This window comes from Chlamydotis macqueenii, chromosome 3, assembly GCF_036417535.1.
Source record: "Chlamydotis macqueenii isolate bChlMac1 chromosome 3, bChlMac1.mat, whole genome shotgun sequence".
Lineage (NCBI taxonomy): Eukaryota > Metazoa > Chordata > Aves > Otidiformes > Otididae > Chlamydotis > Chlamydotis macqueenii.
In genome coordinates, this window is record NC_141558.1 from 90,860,954 (window position 1) to 90,876,332 (window position 15,379).

Here is a 15,379-nt window from a genome sequence, read left to right on the forward strand (position 1 = left end):
TCAGAAAGTCGGAAGACACTTTTTCAGAAAAAAGCATCCCCAGAAGACCACAGCCCTTTGCAGTTGTTTCGCTACCTTTTCCTCCGCAGTTCTGCAGAAGTAGTTGTCATCCATCTTCTATAAGTCACCAGGAATATGACTCCAAATAGGTAAACTGACTAATACCAATTTCCACAAGTTTACCAACGGTGACCATCTCCAGCTACAGTAGTTTCTGTAAATAAAAACACCTGCCACAGAACTGGCAAAATGTTTCTTCATTCCCTGTAGATGCCAATGGATATTCTACGCTTTGCTACTAACAGATTTAACTAAATAACAAACTAAATTAAGTTTTAAGAGTGAAAGTTCAGTCTAACCCTCCCTTGCAGCATCCAATTCTGAGGTACGTTGGGAAAAAGGCACAAAAACACATAAAGGAAAGAGTTTAAAGAAAAAGCTGTTCATATTGAAACAGAGAGCATGTTACCAACTTTTCTGTGCATATGTATGTATTTGTTCATTCAGTCACTAGCCAGCCAGGTAAGATAAGAGTTGTACTGGATCATTTAAGGTAAAGACTTCTCAAGCTCAATCTACACAGGAACTTATACTGAAGAGCCATTTTAACTGTATCTTTTTGACACATACAGTTAACAAAAATACCACACATACAGTAATCTAATGGTGCCTAACATGACATAGTTTCACTACTTTAACTTCTCATACATTAGAAAGAATAAAACCAAACAGTAAGATGACTTCAGAACTAGAAATGGAGCTAAAAAAACCCACGTGGTTTACACTGTTTCAAGTTTAGTTACTTTAAAAACTGAATACTGTTCTTGACTCAGTAGACAAGCTTTATGAATTCCATTGCTTGTTAGCGCTCTAATTTATTTAGCTTCATTACAGTCTACTGTATGAATTATCAGTTGAAATCACAGTTGTGAAAATAGTTTACTGCTGGCTTGAAACATTCCCTGAAGACAATTCATAAACCTCACAGTAACTTTACTGCTTGTATACATACAAACAAGTTTACTTCTGGTATTCTAGTATCCCTCATACAGTCTTCTAGGAAAGGAGAAAAAAAAAAAAAAAAACCACAACTTTTTTGACAAAAAGCAAGAGCTGTTTTTGTTCCCCCCTTCTTTTAATCGTGTATCACTTTCTTACAGTGAAACACCCTGAAATTTAAAGCAACTTAATGCAAATGCACATTCACTCTCACAATATCATAAAGGAAGAACTACTTACGTAGGCACAAGATATAACCTACATATCCTATGCTGACTTTGACATTTTCTAAAATAGGTTTAATTTAATTCCTTTACATAATATAACACAATAAATATTTTTTAAAATGTTGTCTTAGTAAATAGTTCTAGATTCTAGGATAGTTATTGTAAGAGAGAACTGAATACTACAAAATAAAACAGTGTTGTCAAAGTCACAGAAAGGATGGCATGTATTTTATATAAAGCCTTTAAAACCACACATATAAACCAACATTTAAAAGTTGGTGGGGCCAGAACATAGCATTACACAATTTTTCCCTGTAATACACCAGAAACTGAGAGACATCCCCTCAATAGGCGCTGGTAAAACCAAACCCACCTGACTGGAGATGTCCATTGCGGCATGCCAGGTTAGTACTGTCATTATAGACCTCCATTTGCGGCTTGGAAATTTGCAAAACTGCCTGCAGCTTCTCTACATAGTAGACAGAGGGGGAGGGAGGAAAAAGAACAAAATAAACAAACAAAAAATAAAAATGATCCAAGAAAATTTATGTATGTTGAACACACAAATGTCAAGTTTGGCTTTGTTATACCTGATACAGGGTTAAAGATAAAGATAGAGTATTTCTAGCTATTCTACACGTTTAGCAAATTTGTAAAATTCTGTCAATCTAAGCACGACTGAAATCCACTTTAAAACTAGCCACTTGCAGCAGAGTTAATTACAACAGTCTTTTCAGTCTAGTGATTGTAGTTGCTTCCCAAAAGCAATGGTCAGGATTAATCCATTTTCATTTACTAAATATTTGTGTTGATAATCCATTTCTGAAAGTCCTCCCCAAGATGTTACTTTTAACCAACTGCAAAAAGTCATCACTTTCCTTCGTATGAAATGTTTCACTTAAATAGCAATAGCCAGTCAGCATTTTACAGAAACCTCAACTGTTTAAGCAAAACACCATATATACATTATGATGATGTCTTTCAAGATCTCTATTTAGAAATACAATTGCCTTGAAATTAGGTCAATAACAGTGTCATGCAAGCTGTGTTCTTTAAGAGGACTGACTTCAGAAACATCTGAACACAGGATTTGTAAGGTTAAAGATTAAGGAGAAAGAAATTAACTCTAAGAAGTCATGATGCCGATGCACAAGTCAAAGAGGTATAAAGCTACAAATGACACAGGGCTATTTGTTCTCTGCACCTCACCTACCGCTCCTGCTTTTCCCACTGTAGTTAAAAATCTCTAGGACTTACTTCTCGGGCACTTTACAGCCTCTCTCACCTTTATTTCACACATAAACACCTTTTTATGTAAAAACAAACAAAACACAGTTTGTAAGGATGAAGGCATACATTGTCACACTCCCCCTCCTCCTCCTTTTTTTCTTTTTTGCTCCTCTCCCGCAAGAGATAACAGTACCAAGAAGCTGCAGGAAAACAGATGGCCACGTAGAGGGGTGATGTCCTCTGGCAACATTAAAGGACATACTGCAAAAGAAGCCGAATTCTACTGAAAATGTGCACAGAAAGATCACAAACGCCCTGACTGGAGGAAAAACTACCATTCAGAGCTTGCAGACTGTACAACCAACAGGCATAAAGACTTCCTTGCTTCTGCTTCTTTGTCTATTACAGATCTTTTCCCAGACTTTCTGCTTCATTCCTTTCTTCTTTTCCCTGCTCCTGATTACTTGCCCCTTAGCTTCCCTGAAAAGTACCCTTAGACTCAATAGTTTAAGTCATGGTTTAATAATAATATCCAGACTGAACAAGATGCAGTTTAGAGTGAAAACTCAGCAGCCACAGGCAAATACGAAAAGCTAAAACTCAAGATTAGTATGTGCACCCAGGGTTTACTTTGGTGTAAACTGAAAGCATTGAAGAGTTGGGTACAGTAAAACAAAAAAGTGTTAGTCACACAAGAACAGCCTACAAACAACCACAAGCTCTGTAACTTGCAAGAAGCTACCCTAAGAAATCTCCCTCTAAAGAAGTCTAAGAAAAGTACTTTCAGTATGACCGACTGCAAGCACAGTGTACTGTTTTAGTGGGTGCAGCACTATAGTCTACTCCCTGCCCAGTGCATGCAATCTGAATGGAAAGTACATAGAGCAGCTTAGGAAACAAAATTAGTATTAATAGACTTGGTAAGATATTAGATAATCAGTTACTTTTTGGAGAACATTTCTGAATTTTACGAAAAAAAAAAAAAAAAAACAAACCACCACCAAAACTTTCTAGTGAGTGACCATAATAAAATCAATTGGCTCTGGCAAGAATTCAGGAAATGCTTCAACACTACAGTTTGAAACTGTGCTTTTACAATTATCAACAGCTTAGCAAGTTCCACATATTCAGGAACTCCAAAACTGCAACAAAAAAAAATGTAATCCAACTGTTGTTCAGTTTCAGTTCACACACTATCTTCGCATCATGTTGTTACATTAACATGTAATTTTAATATTGCACATAAAATTACATAAAGCAAACATCACTTTTCTAGAGAGCCAGGGTAGCTGTACAGCCTTCTGGAATAAAGCAAATAAACTGAGCTATTAAATATTATTCCAGGGAATTAACACCCTATCATGTTACATTTAAATGCTTTCTCCCTATGCCTCCAGACATTTTGGGGGGGGGGGGGGCGGGAGGGGGAGTTTATAGAACTTAAGTTATTATTTCTCCTTGATGATACAAAGTTGACATAAACCTAGCAAAAAAACACCACGGCAGCCATGGTCTTATTTAGGCCACACTAGATCTTGAGTTCAAGGTAACTCATTTCTAAATAAAAAACCCCAACATTACTCTAACACAAGCATGAAGCGAAAACACCATCACCTTCAAGACAGTCAAGAATCCCAAAAGGCACCCATTGAAGCCTGTATCTATACACAGGCAGATTTTTTACTAAAGAGGATACTGAAGAAAGATATTTGAATTATGTGTCATGTACATCCTTCAACCAAAATACTGAAGCTACACGTAGCACACAGAAAGGTGTGATGGAAATCTGTCCCTCTACAGAAAGTCTCTCTGCAACGTGAGAAAACGGATTGGTACAACATACATAGTGCTAGAGTTGAACCATTGCACTGGACATTGTGGTTATTTATCTTTAGGAAAGGCAAATTGCTGAGTTTTATGTATCAACTGCAGAAAACAAACCTCACACTCCTGTGATTCTAAATATATCAAATATACTTTTTCTAACATGTGTGATCAGTCATCCAGGAGAGGTCAGGTCTATGAAGACCATCAGAGCAAGATTTATCCACTCATCTAAATAACTGCATAGCTAACACACTCTAAACCATGGCAAAAACAAGGGCTGCCACCGATTCAAATGGTAGAATTTGGAAGTCCCCTGACAGCTAGCACAACTCAATATTGTCACTGGGCTGCCAGAGTGAGCAAGTCATCTTGAGATGCTCTGAAACAGACCTGGAACAATTTCAGCTTTCAGGCTGTGTCATAGTACAGCTTTAAACAGAATACAATACAGTAATTTAGACTCAAGATGAAAACAGGGCTCAAAATAGTAAAGCCATGATCCAAAGTAAGTAGCTACATCCCCTTGGTCTAACATTAAAATGCATTAGCGGTGTGACATCACATCCCCATCAGTGGTGTCATGCAACTTAAACTTACACTGATGACCCAACATGCTTCAAAAAAAAATCAAAGCACTGAGCACTTTTAAGGGACAGTTATAATCCATATGATTTAATTGTCACTTTCTATGTATTATCTATGTAAATTGCTGAAGTGGATGGCATTTCAGTTAGGCAGTCTGCAATTACATCTCTTTCTAGCACGCAGGATGAAGTATTTGATAATTTTGTCTACTTTAAGTCTGTTCTATCCTGACAGCTAATGCAATAAAGGACTTGTCCATTCTCCCTTAAGAAATGGAGAAATTCCACAGGGCTGGAGGATAATATGCTTTCATCTTAAAAGCTGGATTCATAGGAGAAATCACTTTATTGAACCTTAAGAGCTTCAAGAGCTTCAGGTGTAGTTCAACTACAAAAGCACCTCTACATCACTTAAACACCTCAAAATATCTGTTACCATAAGTAACAAGCTAAAAGCTATGTTTGTAATTGCACATGCAATTGAACTCCAGATTACGTTAAATTTCCACCAAAAAAAAAGATGTAAATGACATATAAAGTAATAGAACCAGATGCTGTCAATACTTGAAAGTTGGTTAGATGGTATAACAAATATTACTCAAATAGATCCATAATGACCAAGCTCACAGGGATTTAAATCCATTGGAATATCTCTCCAAAGAATGTCTTTTTCCTTCCTAAAAGGCAGATGACTTGACTTGCTCCTTCCTATCCAAATTTTGCTCTCAGGTATATTGTTTGAGGCAGATCCCTAGTGCAAACAGAATAAGAGCCTAAGTAGAACAAAGTACTAGACTTCTGATAATTTCGAAGTAAAAATCTGTCACATTTGCTATCACCTTAAGCAATAAACACTAGTCTATCTATTTACCTTTCAATTTGCAATCTGAATGAAGAATACAAATAGCATGTCATCACAGATTCTGGTAGCAGAGAAGAATGTACCAGCTTGACTTCAACTTTAGTTTTTCTGCAACGTTTACCCTTTTTATCTTTTAAATCAGAGCACAGCAAGCAAGCAACTTACCAACATCACAAGTGCTACTACAGTAACACAGGCAAGGATGAAGCACTACCCACAAAATACAACCATTACTACTTCAAGGTTCAAAAGAAGAGCAGATTTTTTAAAGAAATCCTAGCTACTTGCAATTAGGGTATCAGCAACAAGCCATACCTTATCAAAAACTGTTAGCATGTAATCACTTTCCCTCTTTTGCTCCCTAGCTTATATTACCTCTGGAAGTCAGCCTTTAACCCTAATCAGTAGAAAATGTCTTTTCTGTGTATACTACAGTTCTACTGACCAACACCTAAAGCACAGAAGCCAGAAGCCTCTTTCACTCCACGTTCCCTTCACTTTTCTTTCTGAAAGAACTAAGGACACCAGGAACTCAAGGGAAACAAAAGAGATTCACTTTCTTGTGGTCATCTCAACTTCCTGGCCAATCACCAATCAGGACCACAGAATCAAAGTGTAACAGAAGAAAAGAACATGAGTTTTCCTGTCTGTTCTATACGCTTCTAGGAGAGGGAATTAGTAGAACTCAGAACAACACAATGCAAGATTAAAGCTGCAAATATGTAAGTTAAACTCAAGTACATTTATTAGTTCTCCCTTAAAGAGCAATTAAAAAAAAAAAAAAAAAACACAAACCAAAACCCACCACTTTATTTTCATTTCACTCCCTGAACTGAAAGCATTTCCAAAGTTTTCAATTTAGAGGATGAACTACACAAAACTGTGGGTTTGTTCCTTGATGGGAGGACCTTTGTTTATCATGCACAGTAAGATACCATTTTTGATCCTGCCTGTTTTGCTGCCAATTAAGAGCTTATGTATACCACTTAACTTAGATAATGCTAAAACTATACAACACTATGCATCTGAAAAGAAGTGATCTTACCTGCTAGCCCTAAAATAGAACACTGCTAGATAAAAATTACGAGAATTAGGATTTCACAACCTTATGGCCTACATAGTGCTAAAGAATTATTATTACAGTACATACCAATAATCAGGAAAATTGTTATATAAGTGACAGCAGAATTAACAAGAACACAAAGTAGTCACACTTACAGAAGGCACTCTTCGCACTCACGACCAGCAATATATCGTTTTACTACAGTTCTAACACAGAAATTCTAAAGTAGCTCCAGCAAGAGTTAGTCAAGACTTCCTCAGTTTATAAGTAAAGGGTGTTAGGGTATAAAGACTTCTCAGTTACTTTCACACTTATTTCTTAAAGCACAGGGAAGCGGGTCATGAGATTCTAATTTCAAAACTTATCAACGGCATTGAAAAAATTATTACTTACTCTCAACTAAAAAACAAATTTAAGAGACCCTACACAGATAATGACTCCTTCACTTTAAAAATCAAAGTAATATTTTAGAAGAAGGCATTACATGAAGTTGGGCAAATAATGTCAAACTTTCCAAAGTCATGAATTGTAACTGGTACCTAAAAGCTGCAAGCGATCCTTGGCCATTGCCAAATTTGTCATCATTTTAGATTGCAGACGTCGAGCCCGTTCACACTGATCACCTTACAAAGAAAAATCAATGTTAAAACACAATTTGGAAAATTAACTTTAAGTGCTAAAATACTAACGCCCAGCCTTCCCTCCTCTTCCTCCCGCCCCTTATCTATCCCCTCCACTAAGGAACATTGTTGCAAAACTGATGAAAAAACCCTAAAGCTGTCTATTTAATCAATAATTTAAAGTTAGTTGACACTATCTCATTTAGAATATTGCTCAGAGTGGTGGGAACTCAAGCATTGCTTTGCATATTCTCTAACATCTCATGCTGACCTAATACATGTTCCTTGACACTGCAGTTGTCTAAACAGAAGGGAAATAAAAAGATTTTTTAAAAGCTTGAAAAGTGACTAAGAGGCAAGTACAATTTGAAATAATTTTCTTTGGCAAAATTAACATGTATAAATTCAGTTGACTGTGTCCCTTTACATTTCAAAACACACAGAATTACAGACATTAACATCATCACTTGCTAAAAAATAATGTCTGTTCAAGTCAAGCTTTTTTTTTTTTTTTTTAAACTGTGCTATTTAGACAGGTTGTATCAAATGCCACTGGTATTGCAGTGTAAGTAATATGTCACCATATACAGTTCACAAACATTTCTAAACAGAGCTGAGTAACAAACCAGCAGACTGCAAAAGCAGTTACAGGTCTGGGTTTGGGGGGGGTGGTGGGGCGGGGTTGGGTTATTATTACTATTGTACTATTTTGAGGACAGAAATTCTTCACAAGTCCTTCACTACATGTATTTCTCTATGGTGCATACCTGCTTCTACACTACAGCTTAAAATGCTGTATACATATACACAGATGGCTCTCTTCCTTTGTTGGAAACATTCAGCTATTTTGGCATAAGACATCCAGAAACACAATGCTAGACAGTTCCAATCTGGGGTGTTTCTTTTTTAGTTATACTGAAGGGAATATAAAATTCTGCGTAAGTGAGAACAAGAACTGTCATCTTTGGCAAATCAATTCAGAACTCAATATTTTGGCATTCCCATTATACAGGAAATCAAGTGTTTTACTTCACAATTTTCATGAACTGATTATGATTTTGGAAAGTATGAAAATATTCGAAGCAAGATTTGCATGTGTTATGAACTAGAACATTAAGGTGTGACAGAGAAATGGACCAGTGTTCACCTATGGCTAAAAGAGGAATAAGAAACACTTATGAATTAATACATACAGCACACTATTCCTAGCACTTACCATTATTAGCAATATCAACTCCTCACTTTGAAGAAGCCATAAATCAAAATAATTTCCGCAAAACTCAAAACTGGCTTACCTTGACCAATTACTAAGACAGCTATTCCTTTTTCCAGTTCTTCAATTCCTTTCTTATACCATTCAACAGCTTGTTCCTTTTGTCCTGCTTAAAAAGGAAGTGAACCCATTATTTTCTGTAACGAATTAAAGCTTAGGAATGGTTCCATATAATGCTGTGTAAAACAAGTAAGAGGACAGAAGAGGTATTTGAACATAAGTCTATGATTTAAAGAAACACTTTAAAGGGACACTGTCAACTTTATATCGACTTAGTTTCAAATAAGCTTTTCTATTAAAAACGGGTACTATACCAGCCTCAAATCACTTTTCCCTGTTTTAGGAATACTTCTCCATCCATCCCCTAAAAAGAAACAAACAAAAATCCAACCACAAAAAAAATAAAGGTTAAAAAGCTAGCCTATACATATTCATTCACAACAGAAATGGTCAGATTAACAGTTTTTCTTTCCAGAACAGCAGATCGAGACATCTCTCAGCCTTGCAGTGACAGCCAATACCAAAGTAACACTAGAAGCACTGGAACTCAAGAAGAAAACCAAGGAGTCCAAGATGAGTGAGACAAAAGACACTTTTCCTCTGGTTAACTTCTGTACAGAGCAGCTCGCTTATCATGGGAGCATTTCTTTGTTCATCTTACCATGAAACTGCTGTATTGCAGGCTTATGTCAATTTTCACATGAAGTACAATACATGTACAATTAGAGTAAATGTCTGTACTAACAATGTCCTAAATGGATACTACAGCAAACACAACCATGAACATTGCCTATGCCTAACCTATACTATCTGACACCACGACAGCAAATAACCCATTGAAGAGATATTCCTATCTACTTCACAGTGCTCCCCCTGTTTAAATACTCTACATTACAAAGATACTTGCCTGCATATGGAAACATACGTGTGCAAGTTAGCTATGTCACACCAAGCATGCCTTTCCACACAGGAATACAGCACATTAGGTATTACAATCTAAATCTGGTTAGCATTAACAAGCTGCTAGTGCTAGAAAAACAAAAAATGCCTAGAATTAAACCTTCAGGTATCATTACCTTAGTTTCATAAGAGAGAATGTTTCACAAAGCTATTCCTAAGTGTCATTTACCAGTGATTGTGTTCCTTTTGCACTAAAATATTTTTATAATTTCACTCCCAAATCTATATTTTAGAAAATTTTAGTGCCAGTGAAAATATTTCAATATAGTTCTAATATCGTCTTAAGAGTTTTCCCTTGCTCCTCTCCAGATGCAAAATCTTTCAATAACATTTGGCAAGTTACCCTGTGCAGGTAATTCCACACTTTGTTCTTCTTCCCAACACAAACCACAGGAGCAGCACCTTCCTACAGTTGGGTACATCACACACCTTGGGAATAATTTTATTACTGCCCTTTCTCCACCAGCCTCATACATCCTGACTGTTAAGGACAAAGCCAGATAAATTAAATCAGCGAAGCTGAGTGACGTTGATCTTCTCTGTAACCTTTTTTTCTTTAAGCTTCTGCCCATCACCTATAGAAGCAGTTTTGACTGCAGTGTAAATCTAATGCTGACTATGGCTATTAGAAATCAAATTTGAGATTATTCCAGCCACCCCTGCTATTGCCTGAATTTCTTTGCCATTTTGAAGAGTGGCTGCAAATATGCTAAGATCATCATTAAAATCTCACTTCCACCTTTTAACTGGAGAAGTTTTAAAAGCAATATACCAGCCAAGCTGTTCACAAAGGTAGTGCTCTGAATCCACACAGAACTGTTTACTAGTTATCATAGTTATCAGTGATGAAGACATTGAAAGTACAATAAAAAAACCACATTCCTTAGAAGTCATTGGTTTGCTGTACTGGGTCTGGTTGGGATAGAGTTAATAGCAGTCCCTACGGTGCTGTGTTTTGGATTTGCGACTAAAACAGTGTTGGTAACACACCAATGTTTTGGCTATTGCTGAACAGCTTGCACAGCCTCAAGGTTTTCTTTTTCCTACTCTACATCCCCAGCAAATAGGCTGGTGGTGCACAAGAATGGGCATTCACGGGCAAGACGACTGACCCAAACAGGCCAAAGGGACATTCCATATCATACAACATCACGCTCAGCAATAACAACTCGGGTAGAGGATGAACAGCATGGGGGCTGTCTTCCAAGGCAGCCATTGCTGACGAACCGGCTGGGCATGGGTAAGCAACTGCCTTTGCATCACTTGTCTTCCTCTTCACCTCTTCCCTTCACTTACTAACGTGTCTTTATGCTGAACCACAAGTTTTCTCACTTTTGCTTTTCCTATTCTCTCTCCTCTGCTGTCAAAGGGAGCAAACAAGCAGCTGTGCAGGTGCTTGCTGCTGGCTGGGGTCAACCCACCATATGTGCCTTCTCAGTCACAGGAAGAGATGTTAAACTTGATTTTGAAAATACCAAAACAAGAATATTAATTTTCCCAATAATTCAGAAGCATAAAAATTACCAGAAATGCTATCATAATTACTGAAGCGCGCATAACTTCCAGAACAGCAAAAACGCCACATCATTAATAGGATATTGGACAATCCAGAAATCCCAACCATTTCACATATTACACTTAATAAATTGCTTTCTGTTGGAAGTTATAAAAAAAAAAAAAACTTGTTTACATATCAAGTAAATTCAAAGGTATGTATGTATTCCAGTAAAAACAGGTAAGCGAATAACAAATCTATATATTAAAGCAAAGTGAGTTTTTTTTTCTCAGTGAAATTAATATTGCATTTGCAGGGTTATAACAGCTTTGCAACTGCTTGTGTTAGTAGCAAAGATTTTTTTTCTTACTAAATGTATGACCTGTGCAGCTAATTAATATATGACAACTCTAAGATCTATAAAGCAAGGCCATGATTAAAATCAGTATTTGAAGGCTTACCCTTGAAACCACCAACAGTTACAAGCCACAGCCGTGGAAACTGGCACCTGATAATTTAAGACTCAGCTACTCTTCACACAGCAATCATCAACAACACTGAAGCTTCAAGCTACCTCACGTTCTTTCATGCTTTGCTCCTATGACCCTCAATGCTCTTATACTGTACATCTGTTCTGAACTAACCATGCTGCACATGGTGGGTTTTTTTCTCCCAGAGCTTCCCACTGCCACTCCCAAATTGTCAACGCGAAGGAAGACATATCCCTCGCTTTCATGGTGCTCTCAACATGCAGTTTCTATTGAAGGCCTACTCCTGTATTTTTAACCTCCTCCTCTAGGACAGCAGTTTCACTAGAGCTCAACTGAAAGAGGGTAATAAAGTATTCTGATGTTTCCAGAGGATTTAAAAACCCAGCACAGCGTGCCCATAAGGACTACCTTTTGGATGCTGACAGAGTTGCGCTGCTGCATTTGGACCAAATGGCTAAATTGAATGCACGAGCAATTACTTTTTTTTTAATTATTATTCTCTAGACAGAAAAAAAAAATCCTCCCTTCTGTACCTTATTTAATTGAACCCTAAACACCCTCCTTAATGTCTTCTAGTGAGTTTTTTTCAACAGTAAACATGTCAATCAGTTTAATAAAAAGACTTTTAAAAAGCAACTGCCAAAATATGAGTATTTCTTTCCTAAGAAGTCAGAGGATGCCAAATGTGCAGTTTGAGAGACAAATTTCCTGAAGACTCACTTCAGCACTTCCATCGTCTGTCAGACAGTACGCTAACAGTAATAACAACAATAAGGATGCACCCTTATTATTGTCCCCGGCGCTTTTGTTGTCCGGGTGCCCTGGTTAGACCGAAAGCTAGTTAAGGTCACACCCCCCGATTTTTAATGGCCTCACCCAGATCTCCGCATGGAAAACTTGAAAGCTATTCGAGCGAAGCGCAGAGACCCGCTTTGCCTGGGAAACCGGTCTGAGCCGCGCGGTTTTGACCCAACCCGCGCCCGCCGGCTGCGGCGAGGCAGGGCCGGGCCGGGCCCGGCTGGGGGCAACCGCATGCAGATGCCGCCCGCCCTCCCGCACCGATCCCTGGCAATCCGTACGTCTGACAGGAGCCGGTTTTGTTTGTTTTTACCTCAAGGCGGCGGCCCCCGCTCCCCCGCCGCACGGCCGGGAGGCCCTTCCCGCCCCCCCCCCCCTTTCCCCGACACCGGCCTGCCGGGCCCGGCCCGCCCCCCCCCAGCGGCCGCCGGCTCTCCCCTACCTCTCTCGTCCTCGTCGATGCGGAGGGCCATGGAGATGCACTCGAAGGCCCGCTTGTGACAGGCCCGCACCGTCTCGGGCGCCCCGCCGGGCTCGGGCGCCCCGCCGGCCCCGGCCCTGCTGCCCTTGGCGGCCATGAGGGCGCCGCGGGAGAGGCGCTCGCAGAGCCAGGCGAAGAGCAGCCCGAGCTGGAAGGCGACGAAGCGGAGCAGGGCGAAGGCGGCGAAGAGCGGGTACGAGAAGTAGTACAGGTTCCGCTTGTGGGGGGACGCCGCCGCGGCCGCCCCCGCCGGCGGTGGCACGGGGGGGGCCGGCCCGGGCGGCGAGGAAGGTGAGGCCCCGGCGGCCGGGGTCGCGGAGCTGGAGCCGGCTGAGCCCTTCTTCTTCCCTCGGCCGCCCGGAGAATTCATTCACCGCCGTCGCCATAACCCGCTGCCAGGGACTGACAACAACCGGCCATGGCGGCGGCGGCGGCGACGCCCCTTTCGCTCGGCCCCAGGGGGAGGAGCGCGCGGCGAGCGCGGAGCGGCGCCCCCCGCGCCGCTATTGTGAAGGCGCCGCAGCGACAGCGACAATAGGAGGCGGGGGCGGCGCCGCGGGGAGGGGGAGCGCCTACAACTCCCAGCGTACGCCGGGGCGGGCGGTGGCGGCGCTCCGTTCCGCGCCGGCCGAGGGGCGCGCGCTGGGAGGCGTGGTCCTGGGGCGGTGCAAGGAGGGCGGCAGCTGGCTGGGCTGCGGCGGGGCGGCCGGCCGGCCGGCAGGGGGCGCCCTGTCGGCGCGGTGCGGCCCGCAGCCCGAGGGGCGGCCAGCGGCCAGGCGGTCGGGAGCGCGCTGCCGTGAATTGCTCCGAGCGGAGCTGCCAGCCGTCCCCGCCGGCACCTCGCACCGCTCCCCGCCCGCCACCGTTTGTGGAGGCAGATCAGCAGGGCTGAGGGGAATCCCCTCTTTTTTCAGCCCCGCAGGCCTCTCATTTACAGAGAGGTGCAGCACCTAGAAAATTTACCACGTCCATCCTCCCTCCGCTGGAGAACTGCGCCCGGGAGAATCCTCCGGCGCCTTGTCTGCTCCCTGTTTCTGTAATTGAGGTGACAGGCTGTCGCCTCTCACGGAGGAAACTAATGTGATTGAACATGCATTACAGAAGCATCATTTGGGGAAAAAAAAAAATGAACTCTTCTTCCACCCTCATTACAAATATGAATACCCAGTTGTCCCAAATTACAAATTATTTCCCCAACTATAACGTTTATTTATTTATTTGAGTCTTCCCTGATGAGACAGATCCTCCAGCTCCCTCCTCTTTTGGCTATTTCCAATCTTAAAATGCTTTGGTACCTTTGGTTCTACAGATAAAATACTGAGAGCTGCGGATGTTACGTGAGGACACGTCATCCCTCTCCCGTACCCCACAAGTGCATTCCCAGCCTAGGCTGTCCCAAAAGTACGGAGAGATATACTATGAACTAATTCAGCGAATTAAGTTGTGGGGTGTGTTAACTAAAAGGATATGCCTAACTGAAATTAGGACTGTCCCTAATGTTTTATTGTCTTCTCCTAAATTACTGTAAAACTGGGTTTTTTTCCTTGTTTGCTTACGCCACATGTAGTTACTTTTAGTACAAAAAGTTCTCCCTGGTAAAGTGTATTGTTTTTCTTAAATGGTTGAGGAGAGTGTTTTAACAAGAGAGCCAAGTATTAGTTTTGTTACTGTATAAAATAAAGAATTTTATTAACATATTACATTTTATAAATTAATAATATATTATTAATATAATTAATTCTTAGACAGAGACAGCAAACCTATCAGTGCCGAAAAAATCCAGCAAGGTTCATTAAGTATTTTTCTTCTGTATTTTGTAAGAAGGATGATGTACTTCTGTTCTGAAAATACCATAAAGTATTTTTCAGTCCACTTATGACCAGAAAAAGTTCAGTACCTAATTTTGTTTTTCAATATACCTAACTGTCCTTTAAAAAAAAAAAAAAAACCACAAAACTCACCTTGTTTACTGATATCAAAGTTTAACAGATTTTGGAATACCAAAGGAATTCCAGAAACTTCACACAGTGTTAATACTATGTAGCATTCAAAAATGTCAAGTGAAATAAGCCACGTGACAACAGATTACCCATCTACAATCTCTATTATCCATCTGCTGTCTAAAGTACCATCGCATTCCTGAGCAAAATAGTAGAAAAGCTGGTGAAGAAATAAGTTATTAATAAATTAAAGGACAGATTGAATGACAATAGGAAGACAATGAGTCTCAAACAATCCTGACTACTCAATCTGTTCAGTTATTTTCACTTTAAAAAAAAAAAAATTAGAATGACACCTTTGTAAGTCTGTATAGTGGCAATAAAATGTAGACTCATGCACTGGAAGCAGTGCATCTGTTAGGGGAGTAACAACTTGTTAAGCCAAAACACAGCTTCAGAAGTAGACATCAGTCAGGAATTGTGAGCAAATTATAATGCTTTTAGTGAGAGCCTACAGAATCAATTTCCT

At 40.3% G+C, this 15,379-nt stretch overlaps 1 protein-coding gene across 5 annotated transcripts in view; it reads right to left on the bottom strand.

Annotated features, from left to right (window-relative positions):
- The window catches only part of SPAST (spastin), a 37,196-nt gene extending 23,650 nt beyond the window's left edge, over positions 1–13,546 (bottom strand). Inside the window, exons 1-4 of one of the 5 annotated variants that reach the window (XM_086745853.1) lie at positions 12,872–13,545; positions 8,708–8,791; positions 7,332–7,415; positions 1,600–1,695 (exon numbers count right to left, since the gene is read on the bottom strand). In XM_086745853.1, coding sequence (XP_086601979.1) covers positions 1,600–1,695; positions 7,332–7,415; positions 8,708–8,791; positions 12,872–13,280 — 673 coding nt within the window. In that variant the 5' untranslated portion in view covers positions 13,281–13,545. Of the gene's footprint in view, positions 1–1,599; positions 1,696–7,331; positions 7,416–8,707; positions 8,795–12,871 lie in introns of all 5 variants that reach the window. The other 4 variants (XM_086745851.1, XM_086745856.1, XM_086745855.1 and 1 more) reach the window with 4 other exon arrangements.
- Positions 13,547–15,379: the final 1,833 nt, after the last annotated feature.